Source organism: Fukomys damarensis, unplaced genomic scaffold (assembly GCF_012274545.1).
Source record: "Fukomys damarensis isolate Sample0158 unplaced genomic scaffold, DMR_v1.0_HiC HiC_scaffold_22, whole genome shotgun sequence".
NCBI lineage: Eukaryota > Metazoa > Chordata > Mammalia > Rodentia > Bathyergidae > Fukomys > Fukomys damarensis.
Genome location: NW_022900934.1, coordinates 22211968 through 22231802, shown reverse-complemented (window position 1 = coordinate 22231802; position 19835 = coordinate 22211968). Strand labels below are relative to the sequence as shown.

The 19835-nt window shown below is 51.4% G+C and overlaps 1 protein-coding gene and 1 long non-coding RNA gene across 3 annotated transcripts in view; one reads left to right on the top strand and one right to left on the bottom strand.

Moving 5' to 3' along the window:
• Soga1 (suppressor of glucose, autophagy associated 1) overlaps positions 1-19835 on the bottom strand; it is a 66577-nt gene that overhangs the window by 42626 nt on the left and 4116 nt on the right. The window contains exons 1-2 of one of the 2 annotated variants that reach the window (XM_010640019.2): positions 19643-19827; positions 1846-2070 (exon numbers count right to left, since the gene is read on the bottom strand). In XM_010640019.2, the coding sequence (XP_010638321.1) occupies positions 1846-2070; positions 19643-19714 (297 nt within the window). In that variant the 5' untranslated portion in view covers positions 19715-19827. Of the gene's footprint in view, positions 1-1845; positions 2071-19642; positions 19828-19835 lie in introns of those variants that run through there. The other variant, XM_033766995.1, reaches the window with a different exon arrangement.
• Positions 5182-8689, top strand: LOC117287223. Its single transcript, XR_004518433.1, has 3 exons — positions 5182-5254; positions 6240-7286; positions 7409-8689. It is a non-coding gene; the product is annotated as an uncharacterized LOC117287223 (long non-coding RNA).

Genomic DNA, 19835 nt, shown 5'->3' with positions numbered 1-19835 from the left:
CTGCAGGGTGGGTGGAAGGAGAGGAGGGGGCAAGACTGATGCTGATTGGCTAGTTCAAATCCCAACAGATGGGGCCACCCCTTCACCCAGACTCCTGAGAACCAACCCCCTTACACACACACACACACACACACCCCCAGCTGCTCTCGCCCCGCCCCCCAGGCAGGCTGGGCCAGCAGCAGCCAGGGCCCCAGCCTGTTCTCCAACCCCTCTTCTCTATCTCTCTTCAGTTTGATCTTTTTTCTTTCTTTCTTTCTTTTTTTTTTGGTACCAGGGATGGAACTCAGGCCCTTGTGCTTGTGAGGCAGTTGCCAGAATCACTGAGCTAAATCCCCAGCCCTTCAGTTTGATTTTTGTGTCACTCCTAGAATTCCTCAGGGAACCAGGCCCAAACGGAAATTTCTGTCTGAGCCTTTCCAGCTCAATCATACCCACCACCACACACTCTCCTCTACCACCCCACTCGCCCTGCTCCTCCCAAGCCAGCACTTGGATTTTTTTTTTGGAGACAGCATCTCTGTTGCCCAGGCTGGCCTTGAACCCCTGGGATTAAGTGATTCTCCACACCACGGAGGCCAGCAGCGCTTGGAATGTGAGCTTTGTGTAGCCAGTTATCCTGGGGGCTATGCCCTCTCAGACAGAAGTACCGTTTGGACTTGGAGACTCACCCTTCTTAATGAGATCAGTTTCCTCCTGCATGTCCCCACTGCCCACAGAAAAGATAACGAAGGGTGCAACAGCATGCACTGTGTGGGCCCTCACTGCAACTTCCCCTCTCTGTCCCCTCTGAAATCAGCTCTCATGATCCTTAATTAATATAGTCCATTTCTGAGCCTTGAATTTGCCAGTGCATTCTAGCATAGGATGTGAGTGGGAGGGTTTGCCCTGGATATAAGTATGTGCTGACTCCCCATCCTACCTGCTCCCCTGGCCCTGGCACAGACAATCTCCCTGGAGCACTCTCCTCTTCCCCCTGGCACAGGCTCACTTCTCCCTCAGGCCTCAACTCAGAAATCAGCCTTGCAAGAAGATCCCCGAGGACCCCCAGGCTGTGCCAGGAGCCCCCAGCCCCAGCTCCAACAGCTGAGCCCTCACTGGGCTCAGTTCCGAAACGAGGAAGGTGGTGTGGGATCCCCAAGGAGTTCTCAGTCCCAGACCAGGGCTTACACAGACAAGCCAGGTAGGCCCCACCTGCTATTCCCGCAGCCCCTCCCCTGCTTCCTGAAGGGAAAGCAGTGGGCCAGACCCTGAGGCTTGGGAGACTGATGGGCCTGGGCTCTTCCACCTCCACAGGGGCCGACTGTGACCTTGGACAGGTACTTCCTATATCTGAACCTTGTTCAAAAAAAGGACATAACAACAGTTCATGATTTTTAGTGCTTATAATGGCATTTTATATATATTATCTCACTTAATTTTCATAGAACCCTGTGAGGTGGGAGCTGTCTTTATATGCATTTTACAGAGAAGGAAACTGAAACATAGGTAACATTCTCCAAATCACAAATCTGGGCATATCAGAGCTAAGACCTGAACCAACCTAATCCAACTTCACGAAATTGCCACAGAAGTGCACAAGGACACCTGGAGCCCAACACCAGGTGCATGGCTAATACCCAATAAATAGTTGCTGCTATTAATAGAATTCACATTCTGATATCACTTTCAAGTGCCCCTCGCAAAAGGCCTGCTGGTTCATCAGGGATCATCATCATTTTGCAGACGGGAAAACTGAGGCCCTCCACACAGGAGCGAGCCACAGGCCTAACCTGAACCCCAATAAGGCTCACGGCCCCAGCCCCAACAAGATCACCTGTGAAGGCTGAGGGAGGCCCAGGGGCTCACCTTGACATCCTGCTCCAGACCTCGGATGAGCTCACCATCCACCTGGCCAGTCTGGGCAGCACGGAGGCTGCGGCGCTCGGCTTTGCGCAGCCGGTACTGCAGAATGCGGCAGGTCTTGCTGGCCTGGTCCAGCTGCTGCCGCAGCTCCTGCAGCTGGTACACATCCTCCTCCATGTAGACATCCCGCATCTCTAGCATCTCAGCCCGAAGCTCCTCAATCTCATCCTGTGGGAAAAAGGAACGGTCAAATGGCTGAGTCCCATGGTAGAGGCCGGGGTACCTCATTGCCTGCCATACCCTGTGCTGAACTGGCACACAGGGGCCTGAGCGTGGCAGGCTGAGTAGCAGCACCAAAGATATCCACACCCAAACTTTCAGAACTGTGACTATGTTACCTTACAATGCCAAAGGGGATTTGCAGATATGACTAAGTTAAGGACTTTGCTAGAAGGAGATTACATGGGCTGATAAAATAGCATTTAAAATTTTTAAATGTATTTTTACTGTAAAAGACACTTTGCCATCAATCCCCCTACTTCAAACACTTAAACCTTCACTCTTGCCACTTTCTGAAATAGTTATGGAAGTCTTCTTTCATGAGTGTCTTTTTGAGTTATGATAAAAAATATAGCAAAACGCTTCTGGTGAGCGCCATCCCAATGGAAAGGCAAGCCTATAAAAACACTGTTGTATCCTCATCCATTTTATTCATTGGGTCTGGTGCCATGCAACCTCCAGCACTTCCTCAAAGTCAAAATGATCATGAGAAGTAAATGTTTTGAATCGATTCTGGACATCAAGGCAGCCATGACAGCTCACGAAAGAGAACTTTCAGAAAGGCTTCAGAAAGCGCCAAGAACAATGGGATAAGTGTGTTTGAAGCAAGGGCGAATGAATATTCTGAGAGGAGTTAATAGTAACATGCTCTTTACTGCATTAAATTTTAAAAAATTTAAACACACGTTGTTTTCATGTTGGATTATGTGGGTGGGCCCAATGTAATCCCAAAGATCCTTCTAAGGGGAGACAAGTGAGAGAAGACTACCTGCGGGTGGAAGCAGAGGCTACAGTGATATGCTATGCAGATGGAGGAAGGGCCATGAGCTAAGGACTACAGGCTGCCAGCAGAAGCTGGAAAGGCCAGGGAAAGCATATTCCCTCAGGGACTTCATAAGGAATGTAGCCCTGCCAGCCCCTTGATTCTCAGACTTTTAACTTCCAGAAATGGATGGTAATCTGAAGGGAGGGGATTGAACTCCGGACCTTGCACATGCAAGACAGGCAGTGGAACTACTGAGCTAAATCCACAGCCTGAGGCCACTGTTAATTAATGGTTTGGATCTGAAATGTTGCCCAAACGCCATGAACTCAAGAGTTGGTGGGCCGGGGATTTAGCTCAGTGGTTCCACTGTCTGACTCGCAAGCACAGAGATCTGAGTTTGATCCCCGGTACCAAAAAAAACACACACAAAACAAAAAACTTGGTCACCAGCCTATAGTACCACCGGAAGCTGGTGGATCCTTTAGGAGGAGAGGCCCAACGGAAGGAAGTTATGTCACTGCTGGGTGTGCCCTTGAACTCTGGCCTCTTTCTCCCTCTCTCTTCCCTTCCTATCACAAGGTGAGCAGCCTCCTCTCCCACGATGTTCTGCTTTGCCACACGCTCACATTGATGGATCCAAGCAACAATGGACAGAAACTGTGAGCTAAAGTTAATCTTTCTTCCTTTTATCTTCATTATCTCAGGTATTCCGTCACAGTGATGACTGGCACAGCCACTGAATGTGTGGTGATTTGTTATAGCAGCAGCAGGAAATGGATGCATACTCCATAAACGTTTGAGTGCTGACTATGTACCAGGTCCTGTGCTAAACTCAGGGGCAGGAGGTGGGGGAGTCTTCTGCCCCAAGACTCATTGGGAAAACACATCGTAAATTAAAAAATAAAAATAAAAATCCAGATACTGTTAAGTGCTAGGGAGGCAAAAATAAAATAAAAGGCATAGCGATAGGGGTAATATAATAGAGTGGTGGTTTAGGTACTATGTTAGGGACATGTCACAGAGCCCAACTCTAAAGGCGGAATATGAGAGAGCCAAAAAGAGACTACTCTGGGCATAGAGAACAGAGTGTGCAAAGGCTCTGAGGCAGGAAAGAACTCAATGTGTCAAGATACAGCAAGGACACCAAAGCAGCTAAGGGGTAATGCGAGGAAACCAGATGGGAGTCACCACACAGGGGCCCGAAGGGCTGAGTAGTCTGGGTTTGGGTTTTCAGTGTGTTGGGGGTGACCTCACTTCCTCTGCCACCAGTTCCCAGATATCCCTTACTTCTCCTTTGTAGTGATTCACGCATCTGAAATTCTTTAAGTTTGTCTCCCAGGGACTGTGAGATATTAGAAGGCTGCTCCACGTGCCCAGTCCACCACACCCTACACACAGCTTAGCAGACTGTAAACTCCCAAGCAGGATTAACTGAACAAATGAAGGTGTGCTAGTTAGGTAAAAGACAAAAAGAGAAGAACCAAGGTAAAATGATCATCAGACACTCTGTGTAAGAGGGGAGAAGAGATGTACAGTTATTATCTCACAACCGGTAAAAAGAGTCAGCCTGTTGTGGCTGACTGGCTTAAACAAGTCCACAGAATGAAAACAGAAACTGAGTCTTAAGGGATGAAGACTTGCCAGAGAAAGCACCCAAGGCTGGCACTGATGGAACTGGGGTGCGGGATGAGGGGCCCCAAAGCAGAGAGACCACTCTGGAGAGTGGGTCAGATCTGGAGAGCTAGAGGTCCCAATGGTTGGTGGAGTCCCCTTCTCCAGAGAAAACAGGTACCAGGTATGATGGCTCACGCCTGTAATCCCAGCACTCTTGAGGATGAGGCAGGACAGCAAGTTCAAGGCCAGCCTAGACCACAAAGTGAAACCCTGTTTCAAACATAAAACAAAACATAGGCCCTCAGATTCCTTGTTCCTCCTGCTTCCCCAGGAGGAAAGGGTGTGTCCCCCAACTCCTGGCTGGCCCCACATCTCTTGCCCCAGCCTTAGTGGACTGGAGGTTGGGGAGGACAAGTGTGGGAACCTACCTTCACACTTGTCCTCAGGGTAAGGACAGGCAGGGCTCCAGGGAGTCAGCTTGGAGGTGTCCTTGAGAAGGGGAAAGGCCCAGGGCATAATTGGGGACAAGGCCCAGTGGTAGCCTGTAGGCCGCTTCTTGGCAGTGTAAAGCTGACTGAGCTCTGCACTCATCTGCTTGGCTCCCGGGGCCCTTTCTCAGACAGATCTGCACCCAGGAGAGGAAGACAGAGGTGACAAACAACCTCTTTTGACCCCACAGGTGCTGTCTCACACCATGGTCAACGAAGGGCTTAGTACCCATTCGCCACCACTGCACTCAGCAGCACCCCCAAGGTAGGTGATCCTAACAGCAGCAGTGGGAGAGTCACTGCACTAGGACCCTCCCACCGTCCCCAGATACACACGGACTTCCCACCCAACACCAAGCCAAGTGGACGGACCCGAAGTGGAAAAGGAAGTGGCACAGTCGACGCACATCAGCTGGGGAAATGAGGAAGTGAGAGGAACAGGGACCGGTTCAGCTGCTGGAGTAAGGCAGCATGGAAGCAGCACCCAGAAAGTACAAGCAGATGGCTGCATCCAAGCCGAGGCCACGTGGGCCTGGGTTCAAATCCCAGCTGTGCTGCTTACTAGCACCTCACTTAGTCCTCCTCTGGTCATACTGACAGTGCCTGCTCATGCAGAAGATGCGGTCATCTGAGTGGGCCTCGAGCCCAGAATGAGCCCAGGGGAAATGCATGTAACACGAGGTCATGATGCTGGGCAATATTAACAATTCCCACTGGCTTGAACCACCAGTGGTACCTGCATGACTGTCCCATCGGGTGGCTTGTACCACCCGATGGGACTGTCCTATGCCACTCAACAGGACATAAAAATCACGGCCCCATCATGAACCTGTTAACAGATGTGTAACATTTAGAACATGGAAGATGACCTCTCTTCACATAGGACCACACCCAGAGCACTGGAGTCATTTTGGGGAAACGTATCTCTCAGTAACTGACTTTTCTTTTCTTTTGTGTGTGTCATGCTGGGGACTGAACCCAGGGCCTTATACATGCTAGGCAAGTGCTCTACTGTGGAGCTACAACTCCAGCCCAGTAACTGATTTTTCTATTTATGAAAGTAAAACACGATCATAAAGACAGTTTTGAAAATACAGCAAACATAAACCACACATAGTTCCTGTACTTGGCCCTGAATCACAGAGGCAGCATCAGTATCACAGGGGAACTTGCTAGAAATTCTCATACCCAAAGCAGACCTATTGAATCAGAAACTCCAAGGGATTTCTATTTTTTCTTCCCCCTAAAAGGAGAAGAGACTCATCTCTCAGCACAAGTCCCCCACCCTGAGCCTGACACAGGCAGGGTCTCAACAAGCATCTACTGAAGCCGTGAATGAACCAATGGTCTCCGAATATGAGCAGCTGTCTCCTCAAAGCCTGCCCTTCACCACAGTCCATTTCTGACAAACAGATGGGGGGGCAGGCCTCTGGGGAGAGGGGCCCTTCCCAGCTGCAGGCAAAATGCGGGCCAGTCCCTCCTGGCACGGACCCACAGGAGAGAATGAGTTGACAAAAGCGAGCCTGTGGCCTGCACAGACGTCTGCTGGGATGTGGGCAGCAGAAGCTGGCGACTGCAGGCCTGAGGTGGGGGCAGGGAAAGGGGCTGCCGGGCATAAGGACAGTCCCCGGAGGACAGGACCCTCAGAGGCCACACTGAGCCCAGGAATCCTCCTCGGTCCTCAGTCCTCCAGGCTCCACCCTAGGGAAGCTCTTGGGTGACAGGCCTAACTGAGGGAGCTGTGCGGTTTGCTGGGAGTTGGGGGAGCCTGGGCTTCCCCGCTCCTTCATAGGCAGCCCAGGGGCCCTGCAGACCTCTACTCCACCAGAAGTAAAAGAGAAGCCAACTGGTTATAGGAGCAAGGTTGGTGGGGTCTCTCTCCAAACATGGGAGGAACCCTGAATCTCATCTTCCACCAAAAGACACAAAAGGTCCTACCACCTGGCAGTACCCACCTCAGAGTGTGGGGGGCCCAAGGCCATGCTAAAGAAACTGGGAAATAGGGCCGGGAATTTGGCTCAGTGGTTCTCCCACCTGCCTGGCAAGCACAAGGGCTCAAGTTTGATCCCCAGTACCATTAAAAAAAAAAAGAAAGAAAGAAAGAAACTGGGAAAGAGGGACAGATCTGGTGCAGCCCACAAGCCCTGTCTTTAAGTTGCCCTCTCTTCCCCAAGAGCTGCCCCTGAAGAACACCCTGATTCTCCAAACCAAAGTGCAAAGGGGGTGGAGGGGAAGATGGCGGACAGGGATAGGACACCTACTCTGCTGCCGGGCCACTCTGCTATGGGGTTAAGCAGGTAGTTTTCTGTAAGAACACCCTTTCTCCAAACCAAAGTGCAAAGGGAATGGAGGGGAAGATGGCGGACAGGGATAGGACACCTACTCTGCTGCCGGGCCACTCTGCTATGGGGTTAAGCAGGTAGTTTTCTGTCTCCTCACTTAGTCTTGCCCCTACCCCCAGCCCTCAAATCCACCATGACTGAAACAAGGTCACTCCTTCCTAGTTCCAGCCCCAGGCCAGGTACATATGTGCATTATTATTCTCTTACTAGCTCTTTGAGGCAGGAGCTGAAAATGTTCCAATTTTACAGATGAGGAAATGGAGGCTCAGAAGTTTCCCAGAGCTGCTCCAGCAAAGGAGAAGTAGAGCTGGATTCCACATAGGATGAGTAGCCCTGGGCCAGGGCATTGTAGCTGTGTGTTCTCTGGGTTTACCCAGGCTCGTCCCACACTAACATGGCCTTCACGAGGCTAACTCTCTTCCAGAACATTCTCCCCTAATTTGATTCAGACCCCACATTGACCTCTATGGTACCTTGTGCTAATAACTTTAGGTTGGATTTGTCTTGTTTTCAATTCTGCCTTCCCTCAGGGCTGGTTCCCAACATGGCCCGGGGCAAAATACAGGTAGACAAATTATTAAAGAAAGATTGAGTAGAAGTACAGCTGCTGCCTGTAGTCTCTCTCCACAGCCAGGGGAGTGAGCTCTCCGAATCCTAGTTCCAGGCCTACTACAAAGGAGCAGAGGAGCCGGGGGCAGATCCTGAGTTGTTCTCATACCTTCATGCCAGTCCAGGAGGGAGGCTTGTGTCTGTTTTCCCAGGAAGCCTCCGCTCCCTGCCCACAAAATCCTCTCTCTCTGTCCACCTCCATGATCCCAAGGGCTGCCTGCCTGAAGCAGCCTCTCAGAAAAGAGCTGCTCCTGCCATGGCTGGTCCCCAGAAGTCCTGGAGAACTGGTCAGGAAGAGTCTCTGGGTCCAGGCTAGGCCAAAGGGCCCAAGATGAGCTCACACTACTGCTAAGAATAGCCAGGCTTGAAGGGCAGCTCCACAGTTTACAAAGGCATTCATTCCATCACAATCATCTCACAGATCCTTGTAGAAAGCCCTGGCTCAGGGAAGCCAGGAATGCTCATCCCTGTTCCACAGATGAAGAGCCTCAAAGACGTTCAGGGAAGATGGTGGACCGTGCCCAAGCCCACCCAGAGGGGTCAAAGACCTCCAGGCAAGACACAGACCACTACCCTTAGGATCCCTACCCTGAATCATGACTTAGGGAGTATGTAAACTTGGCCATCACCTCTCTCACTAAAAATTACTATTTCCTTCTATTCTGAACCCAAGAAACAAACCAGGGTTGTTAGTAGCACCTGTGACTTTGCCACCAAAAGTAATCACAGATATTTTTATATCCCGTAATAGTTGTTGCAGAAATGTCAAAATATTGTTTACACTCATCAGTATTTGAAATTATAGTAGTTAACAGATCTGCCACGAGAGCTCATGAGCTAATAAACATGTATATTACTATTTCATAACTGTGGAATCTATGTTCATAACTATTTTGATATAGTGAGTCTCCTTTGTATTTCATGTTAAAGCAGTGTCTTGAAAATCACTTTCAGCAGAGGAGTTAAAGGGGACCATGACACAAAATAAGAAGGAACCTCTGTCCTCTCCAAAGCTGCCTCCTCTGGGGGGTCCAAGTTGCTATACTAAACCCCATGTCCACCATCAGGGCAAAAAGCAGGAGCAGCAGAGCTCCACTTTCTAACTACATTTTACATGTTCTAAGAAGGCTTCCTTTCTGCGAGAAACCTGCACAAACCTACGATGATAAATCTATACAGTAAGGACAAAAGAAGTTTAGATTTAGGGTCCTCTGGGGACCCTTGCATGTGACTGCAGACACTTGAATTTGCCCTGTAGGAATTCAAAGTGACCAAATGTGAGGTTCCTCTGCAGAAACACGGCAAGTGACGATGAGTGGTCTGAACCCAGCAACGCCTTCAGCCATCCCTGAGGGGCAGGGAGGGAACCTATAGGACATGAGGTTTCTGAAGGGAGGAGGCTGGGGACGGGGACTGGAACCTTGGCCTTGCATACACTGGGCAAATGCTCTTCTGAGCTCCACACACAGCCCTGCCCTCTATATTAATAGGGAGATGGTTACAGATCGGAATACATTTATTAAAACTCATTTACTGTATATGCAAATTATACCTCAATACACCTGACCTGGGCTAGGGCGTAGTTCAGTGGTACAGCACTGGCTGCACATGTACAAAGTCCTGACTTTGATCTCCAGCGCACATGTGCACACGCGCGCACACACACACACACACACACACACACGCACAAATCCCCCTGACCAAAAAAAAAAAAAAAAAAAAAAAAAAAAAAAAAAAAAAAAAAAAAAAAAAAAAAAAATAAGCAAAGCACAGCAAAAGCTCCATGGTGGTGGACTTTTCACTACACTCATAATGAAACCCCAATTCTGTCACAGGGGTACCATTCCCATTGGCCTAATCATTGCTTACCTCTCACCTTCATTTGCCTCACACCTCCTCTCCTTGGCTAAATCCCAGCCACTCTGGCTCTCCCCGCAACAGAAGTCCCCTGATTTGTGCCTCCAAGCCTTGGTACCCACCATTCCCTCTGCAGGATTTCTCTGCCCTTCATCTCTGCTCAGCAGCTCAGCCTTCTGCCCTCCACCTCCTCAGAGATGCCACTTCTTTGGAGACACCTCCCATGAGGCCTATTATGTCCATTTACACCTTTGGTTTCTTTCACGGTAGGTATCACAAGCTTTTGTGATAGTTGTTATTTTGTTTGTTTGCTTGCTTGTGGAAAGTCTCTACCACTAGGATGTCATAAACAGGTGGAGCCCAGGACCATGCCTGGCACACACAGCAGTGGCACAATAGCAGTGGAATGAACAGAGAGGCCTAAAGGGCCAGAGCGACTGTCCCACTGCATTAACTGCAGCAAGCCATTCCTAGTCAGCATTGCCCTGTATGAGTCTAATTCTTTGATTCTGTGAAGCTAGCGTCTGTGGAAGCTTCAGACCCCAACCCATCAACACTGAGGGTTTGCAGCCTCCAAACCTGACCCAAATGTATGGTTTCTTCCCAGGCCCCAGGGGCCCAACTAGCTGACAGACAGACCCAGAAGGACAGAGCTGAGCTGTGGGCTCAGAACAGGAACAGGAGGCCTGCCCAGTCCTCCTTCTCCCACAGAGTCCCTCCCTCGGGCCAAAGCCCAGGCTGCCTGTCCATCTGCCACCCTGGCTCTGGGCCACTTGTCCTCAGCCCTAGCCCCATCCACTCATCCCAGCCCCAGAAGAACTGACCAGCAGGGTGGGTCAGCAGTGGCCACAGGAGCAGCGTGCCAGTCCCACTGAAGAGGCCAAGGCAGCCATCTGCTGTCCCTTCTGCTGGTCTCCCAGGGGTCTCTCAAGATTCCAGATGAGATCATCATACCTGGACCCCAAGGAGGGACCTCAAAAGGCTCCACTTCCTCTCAGCTCAAATGTAAACACTCGGCATAGCCACCAGGGAGGGGAACCCACCGACTCCATCCTTTCAGAGAGGGCACTGAGGCCTAGAGCGGGACGAGGACAACCCCAGTGTCTAGCAGGAAGGGCCCCTGGGCTCCTGTTTCCCAGCTCAGAGCTCAATCCACCCAGCTTAACCTCCCTGGGTGGAAGACGGGCTCTGGTTTAGGAGACTTAGGGTCAAAGGTCCTGAAGAAGGTAGGCTGTGACCAGCCAGGCTAACGGTGTCACACAATGCCCCTGCAGCTATGGGCACGGAGGCTGCCCACTCCTGGAGACCTACAGCGTTCTGCTTCTCAGAGGGAAGGCGGGGATCCTGGCCCCACATTTCCAACACCATAGACCACCAGCAGTTAACCTGGAGCCTGGACCAGGCACCATGGGTTCCTCCTTATGCCCTGAGTGGTGCCCAAATAGGTGAGGACCTTGAATTCAGAGAGGTCACATGTGTTGCCCAAGGTCACACATTGAGCGGCACAGCCAGCATACAGGCCCGGTCGAGCTCTTCTAAATTAGACTAGACCGAGTCCCTAAAATAGGACAGAGACGACAATAGCTAACATTTACCAGGATTTGGTGCGTGGCAGACAGAGACCAGGCAAGCACAAATAGTCACCTCTTGCACAGTGACCTTTTAGAGGAGGGTACTGTTATTTATTATCTTATTCCCACTTTACAGAGGAGCAAGTGGAGGCTCAGAAAGAGTAAGGTCCCAGTCGGTCAGGACCCAGCCTCCCAGGTCTGTGCTGCTCTGTGCGAGACACAGGTGCTTCCCGTCAGGGAGCAGTGTCTGTGTGTGTATATGTGCACAAGTGTGTGTGTGCCTGCGAGTGTGTGTGTTGGGGGCAGGGAAGCGCTGTCTGGTCACTGCCCCACTGGAGGCCTCCCTCTCTCAGTGGGGAGTGCCTGTCAGTGTCTCTGCTGTCCTTACCATGTGAACAGGAAGGAAAGCAGCTTTGGATATGCTGAAAACAACCCTCAATGGTCTCTGGGCTGCAGCCAAGTCTTTAATAGAGCAGGGAGGTGAGGTCTCTGGGAATAGAAATCAGGCTCCAAGAATCAAGAGGGTGGCTCAGGGCTAACCAGCCTGACCTCTGGGACACCCCCGCATCTGAGCCTTTTCTCCTCCTGCCATCCCCCTGTTCAGCATCCCAGAAAGACCACCACAAAACCTTCATCTTCGTTCCACTTGCTGTGTGACTGCTGGCAAAGCATCTTAACCTCTCTGGGCCTTGGTTTATACCTGTGTAGTTGGAAGGGCCTATGTACCTCAGAAGGTCCCTGCTTTCATGCATAACAAGGAAGAAGGGTTGGTGTGAAACCTGTAACTTCCCGATTAATAATGTAATCATAGTTGGATAGGAGGAGCCTCAGAGATCTAAGGTGTCTGTATAAGGCAGAAGCCCACGAGGAGCCGGAGCAGCTGCTGCTGAACACACAAGGAGGAGGACCCTAGCGAAGAGCAGGGAGCTGTCAGGGCACAGGTTGGGTGGGAAGAGCACAGGGACAGGCCTGCAGCAGCTGTATGTGGAGCGGGAACAGGCTAGAACCTGGGTGGAGCGGGGTGGGAGGACCACACAGGCCTCACGCAACTCAGGGCAGGACCAGGAAAGGGCAGCAGGGAGAAGCTGGTACAAGTGATGAGGACCTCAAGGAGCAAGCAGGCCCAGGCTGATCCCATGCAGCTAGAGGACCCCAAACCGGCCGCCTTCTCTGTGGCCAGGCAATGGGCGACTGTTCACTTAGCCCTAGCTTGCAGACACCAAGGAGGCTCTCCGCTAGAAAAGGCACCCCGTTAAGTCTGAGGCACCAGCTTTAGGCACCCAGGGGACAGGGAGAGGGGCATACAGGGGAGAGATGTGTCCTGGAGCCCTGCTCCATGCGACCCTCCCAGGCTGCCACCCTGGCCAAGGCTCACAGAGCCAAATCCATAGCCAGGCACAAGCCTTGCTGCCAAGGACCCAGACCAGAGCAAGGTGATGCTGAGGATGAGTGAGGGTGGAGCCTGTATGAACGATGACCAACGAGCCTAATCTCCTGACACCCTTCTTTCTCCTATTTAACCCTCACAGCAACCCAGGGCAAACACCATCACTATCCCCGTTTCACAGGTAAGAAGACTGAGGCTCAGAAAGGGAAAGCTCAGAAAGGAAAAGGCAGAAGCAGGGCACCAGCTCAGATCTGCTGCTCTTAACTCTGAGCTGCTCACATCTCCTCCACTCCGTGTCACCCCTCAGGGCAGCCAGAAAATGCAGAAGCTGCACTGCCCTGAGGCCCCGGTGAGCACTAGATCAGTCCATTGTCTGGCTCTCTCTCCCCACCCCAGCCTGAGTTCCTCCCAGCACCCAAGGGGAGTGAATATGACTGTAGATGAGGTCATGGCGTGGAGGGCGGGGGAAGGACCACAGGAAGAATCTTAGCTGCCCGTTCGCTCTTGCTGGTTCCTCTCTTTAGGTCTCCCTCTGACTTAGAGGCTACACAGGACATAGGGCTCCTTCCCTTCCTCTGGGCCCAGGACAGTGCTGGGCATGCCATACAACTGAATTCTAATCCTCCCAAGTGCTGCAAGAAAGGGACTGCATTCCTATTTTACAGGCAGGAAGACTGAAGCTTGATGAGGGGACTTGCACAGGAAGACCATGAATAGGGAGGAGGTGACAAAGTGAGGTTAGTTCCCAGACCTGACCCCAAAGACAGAGATTGCCTGTGAGACTGACAGCCTTTTGTCTCTCTCTCTCCAGGATCCTGAGTCAGGCCAGTCTCCTTATGCTCAGTGCTACAGACACAAAGCAGCCCTCTCACCATTCAGTGCCCTACCCAGGTGGCCCCAACTCCCTTCCCCGGAATCCCACCCATGGCCATCTCCAGATCTTCTTTTCAAATCTGCAGTCCATTTCTACATCCTGATCTATCTTTCATTGAATCACATGCACTTATTTTATTGAGCTCTTCCAACGTGGCAGCAGTATTCCCAGAGCTGGGCACAAAGGTGGCCCCCCAAGGCTCCCCCCAGCTGTAATGTCCCCTCCTCCAGGACCTCTTCCCAGCCCCTCCTCTGACTGCTTGACCACCTCCTCCGGCCTCCTTCATCATCTCCAGACCAGAACTGGGCACCCTTTACAGATGAGAGTGGCACTGCCCTCCACAGCCCCCAGGAAAGAAAGAAAGAGTGGGCAAACAGGGAACTCTTAGATTAGCTGAGAGTCACCTGAGGGCAAGTTCCTCTCTTGGGCAGCAACTCTGACTTCTATCCATTTTACTGAGCCCTGTTTAGACGCAGGTCTAAGTGCCTGGCCACAGCCAGGGATGTGTGGCACAGCTTCTCCTGATTTAGGGACTGGCCAGCCTGCCCCACTGGCTCATGGGACCCTCAAATCCAAAAGGTTACATCAACCTCCTGGCCATACTCCTCATCGCTCCCAGCACCCATGAAAGGAAGCCTGCAAGGCAGCAAAAAACAGTAGGAGTTTGTACAGATCAGCTCCAAGGAAACTAACCGGATTTCCTGTGTCTCGGTGTGACCACAGCTGGTATGTATAAGCATGTGTTATTATACGTGTATGTATGCCCTGGTTTTGCAAATACTACATGTCTGACATTTGTATGATCTGTGCTCGTGCCCCTGCTCATGTGTATGTGATCCTATGTCACATCTATGTGAATGTTTTTGGAGGTGTCTGTTGAGCCTCAGGTAAGTATGCAAGTCTGCTGCTCTTTGGGAAAGAGGCAGTGGGGGCACCTGGGTGGTAAGCAGGTGTCTGCCACCTGGCACAGGTGGAACTGTGGCTTTCCATGAAAGCTGGTACATGTGTCTAACATCTGTGTGGGTCTGTGTGTGTGCTCAAGTATGTATGAGTGCTTCCAACACATCTGATGGCATCTCCAGGCTGCATGTCCATCTCTGGGACATTTGAGTGTGCCTAGGGGTGTGAGATGCATGGATGAGGCTGTTTCTAAGCCTGGGGCTCCCTGATGGTGTGGGTGGGTGTGTGTCCATCTGGTAACATGAGGGTGTGGGCAGCAGGAAGTGGCACGTGAACACAGATTTATGTAGGTCTCTCAGTGCGGATCCTCCCCAACGTGCCATGATGATTTTTGAAGCCTCCAACATCATTTCTCTGGATGAGTCTGTGAGACTGAGTGGCTGAGGTTTCTGAGCTGGAGCTGTGAATGCATATGTGTATTTGTGTGGGCAAGGCAGTGTGTACCCAGCTCCTCGGCAAGGAATTCTAGCAGTCCTAGGAGCTCCTCATCCACTCGGGCCACACAGCCAATGCCTCACATTTCCATCTAGCAGGGGCTCTCCCCTCCCCCTGTGATAGGCAAGCAGCTGAGGATCCTTAAGAGTCCCAGGATTTGGAGCAGCCTCCTCCAGGCTACCTCTCAGTCCCATAGGGAGGCTGGGACTCTGGGCAGGAACCAGCCTTCTCCCCATCCAGTGACACAATGGAGCTTCCCACCCCCATGCAACAGAAGAGCTACATTCAGTGCTTATTGGGTAGCCTGGCACCTGGGAAGTACTCGGAAAATGAATGAATGAACGCGCAACAGGTTAGAGAAAGGTGATGACCAGGATGGACACTAATATTTCCTCACCACTGAGCAGGTATGCTCATCCTGCAGAAGACACAATTGCTCATATGGGGACATGAGCACACATCCCCTTCCCCTACCTGCAGGCTTTGGGCCCTCATCCTGTCTTATGCACCCCTTGTTCCCTACAGATCTTAGTCTAGAGCCTGACCCCCCAACAGGAGTCCTCTCATCAACCTATATCCCAGACTAGACACACTTAGCAACCGGAATGTCACTGCACTGGTCACACTACAGAAAGAACAGGGTCCTGAGTTAGACCAACTGGGGTTGGAATCTTGGCTGTGTGACCTGGAGCCTCCATTTACACATCTGTACAATGGCAAGTGTGATCAATAGTGCTTCCTCTGGGCCATTCTCATTAGACATCTAGCTGCCAGCACCTCAAACACATGTGAAGAATGGGGGGTGGTGTTTCCCAGGGGCCATACACACAGCAGGGAATGCAATCACGCCTTCCTGTTGTCCCTGGAGCAGCTCCTAATTTATTAATATTTTCAAGCTAAGGAAATCCATCCTCCTGGCTTCTCTAGATCCTCCAAGAATGAATATGCAGGCAGACATCCTGTCTGCTCATTGGCTAAAAGTAATAAAGATTCATCCATGAGATGCAGGATTTCACTGCTTGCAAAATGTTTTGTCTATTCATGCCTCCCTGATTGCTGAAAACAATCCTTTGAGGTTGTCCAGGCAAGCATAAAGATCAGAAAAAAAGCAACTCAATAGAGGCTAAGTGACTTACCTATAGCCACACAGCAAATGGCACAGTCAGGTCTCAAAGCTAGGGGTTTGGGTTCCAGCTCTCTGATTCTTCCATCCCACCAGAGAGTTCCTAGCCTAGTAGTCACTACATGGTAGACAGGTAACTTTTAGTGGTCATGGGGCACTTCACACAACCTGGGCTTGCACAGTCAAACCCAGTCGATGTACTTCCTCTGCAGATAAAGCTGCATCTCTAGATGTACAGTTTCAACAGTCAAGAGCCTTCAGACTTTCCTGCTACGTGCCTTGCAAGCACAAGGACCCGAGTTTGATCCCTGGTACCAAAAAAAAAAAAAAAACAACCTTCAGACTTTCTTGGCTAGCAGGGACCCAAAGCCAGGCAGCTCATCTGTAGCCACCACATAAATCTCCCCCAAACATTCCTCGGGAAATCATAACCACCAACATTCTGGACTGTTTACAAGCTGCTTTCCACAAACCCTATATCTGCATCAAAACATCCAAGGTCATCCAGCCTCTGAATAATGAAAGCCAGCTCACTAGCATCTCTGTAGAAGCTCCTTCTGTCTTTTCACTGGGAGAGAATTGTCCCATTTACACTATCCTCACTTGGACCTCAGGGCGGGGCCTCACAAGATGGGAGATCCGGGAGATCCACAGCCACTGGAGAGTCCGTCCTGGTTGAGAGTCTTCAGCGTCCCTTCGTACCAAGCTGGGAGATGAATTTAAACAGGGCCATCCATAGACTCCCTTCCCTGCAAGTCCCTTCCCTGCTCTGGCCTCAGTTTACTATCTGCAGGATGAATAAAACCATGCCCCCTGGCCAAGACCTTCACTTATGGGCCATGTTCAGACTTCACTCTGCTTCTGTGAGGTTGGCAGCAGGGTAAACAAAACTCAAGAGGAGTCAAAGGACTGGCTCTTGCTCACAGCAAGAATGAGCCCAGTTGGGCCAGGGATTTAGCTCAGTGATGCCATGCCTGCCTCATAAGCGCAAGGTCCTGAGTTCAACCCCAGTACTGAAAAAAAAAAAAAAAAAAAAGTACCCTTCTCAAAGAATGAGCATGGTTGGCCCCTGCTCGCCTCTCTCACCAATCTCCTTCCCTTCTCTGGCCTGAACACCTTTCTCGAACTCAAGGAACTTCTTCCAGCTTCCCTTCACCTGGAATGTTCTTACTGCACCTCCCTATCAGCTGGCTCCACGTCATCCCAGTTCTTGGCCTCCCTGAGCCCTGGCTCTACCTTCATGTACCCTTCTTCATCCTTATCACGATCCCTACTGTGCTTTATCCTGTGGCCACTGTTTAACCCTGGTCTCCTCAAGGTTCCTTGAAAACAGACAGATTAGCCTTGCTCACAGTTGTACCCCAAGAGCTGCACTAGTACCCAGAAGGCTCTCTATAAATAGTGAATAAATGAATGAACCAGAGGCTAGGAGGAGGAGCTCAGCCTGTGTCAGGTGGGGAGGAGGATCAACTCTACACACCCACAGAATACATGTGATAAGTGCTCCCTGTATCTCTTGAGAACAGCAGTAATCTCAGTTACTGCCATCTGAAGTTTACTGCATGCCAGGTACTCTAGTGGTGTTTGTACACATTATCTCATTTAATCCTTATGAGTGAAATGTGTGTGATCTTCACTTTTACACATGAGAAAACTGGTCCAGAGACATTAAGTAACTTGCCCAAGATCAGTCGGGGAAGCTACAGATTCCAGCTCCAATAGTGGTCTGAGACTTACACAGGAAGCCTGAACAACTGAGTAGATGGTAGAAACTGAGGCTCAGCCCTAATCCAGGCATCAGCCTGTCCCCAGGAGGGCCCTGGACCATGTGAGACCATGGGCTCAACTGCCAAACTCCTAGGACCACTTTCCCTTCTCAACAGCCACAGGTGGCCCAGACAGATTTGGGGTTCTAACCTGATGACCTCCTAGGATGGACAGGAGCCCACAGGGGTGGATGCATGAAGAGACCCTGGCACAAAGCATGTCAAGGTGAGCAGTGGGGCTGAGGGGTTCAGGATCTGGGGATGGAGCAGCTCAGGCAGAGAGCACGGAAAGCAGCTGGAAGCAACCAAAGGGCAGGCCCCAAAAGTCCTCTTTCTGTTCATCCTCTTTCCTCTCCTGTCCACCCTCCACTTGCCCTTTTTTCACCAGTGGCTTGGGAAGATTACAAGGGCTGACAGAACCCCTGATTGTCAACACTGAAGGGATCCTTTGGGAAGACTCATCTTCCCACCTAACAGGTGAGGAAACTGAGGTCTGACCTGAGGAGAGATCTGAGGCTGAAGGGATAGGTTATCCTATTCAGACAGACCCACCCTATTCTACAGACATTTTTTGAATATATGTGAGAGTCACAACTGAGGAACACCCCAACACTCCTAAGCAGGGAGAAACCTTTAGCCAAAAGCACCACAGCAAAGTGCTGTGGGCAGACATAAATCAACAGTGCTTTTAATTCCCTGGCTCCTAGCCAGGGGCACTCTGGGTGCTGTGCCAAGCCATCAACTGACAAGCGCAGGCAACATTTCAGTCTCTTCCAAAACTGTGCCTGGCCAGTAGCAGTAAAGCCTATGATTCCAGCTTTTCAGAACAAGGGCAACACATGAGGGCTGGACTATCCCTACAGCTAACACTGGTGCCAGTAACAGGCAATGGAAGCTGGCCTACACCCAGAGGTGCTCAGGTGCACTGAAAGGGCCAGGGCAAAGCCTGTTCCCCAGGGAAAGTCCCAGGCCCCCACACGTCCTCAGGGAATGCCCCTTTCAGGAAGGCAGCTTTCCTCCTCACACTGGGAACATGGAAAGGTCATAGACAGTGATCAAGAGGGTCCAGTGGGGCAGTGGTGTATTCAAGACCTGCAGCAGAGAGGGCAGAAGTCAATACTCTGCAACTTAGAAAGCTGCCTCTGAACCGGTTCTCCCATGACATCAACCTCTCGGGCTGTAGGACCGTTAGACTGGGCGGAAGTGGATTCTAGCCAAGGGGATGTTCCCAGATGTCATGCTTTCAAACTGGACCCGCCCTGAAAGGCAGGCGGGGACAAGCCTGTGCTGGGGAAGCCCTGCATAAAGGCTCAGAATGGTGTTCCTGCCTCTCTGGCAGGGGATGGCCACAGGTTTCCCTGGCAGCCTGCTCACCAATGCTTATCCCAGAAAGGAGAACCTCCACAACCCACAACCACAGCTTACTGGCCTGGGGGCAGGGTTCCATCGCCCCTCATTGCCTACCCACCCCCATTATCTAGGCATCCTCCAAATCCCCACTCCCCAAATCAGGGCCCACTGAAGTGTCCTATCCAAGTCCATCTTCAGTAGAAGGCTTCCCAAATAAAGTGGCAAGAGGGGAGAGAGGGCCTTAGATAGACCTCAGGGCGGTCTCCAGTGAGTCTGGGGACTTCTCCCCAGCTTGTTCAGAAAGGAAGTGGCTGGCTGGTGCTTCAGGCCCAAGGGGCCATGACAACCCGTGCCCCACTTGCCCCCTCGGCGCCCCCACCTTGAGATAGTCGTTCTCAGAGCGCAGCTCCTCCAGTTCCCGCACGAAGCTGCTGGGCCCGCAGTCCAGCATCTCCTCGGTGAGGTCGGAGAAGGCAAGAGAGGCACTGAGCGGCAGGCGGCTGCTGCCCACTGACGACGCGGCCCCCGACGGCTCCTCCGGGGAAGCAGACGGCTGCGAAGGCTGCTGCGCG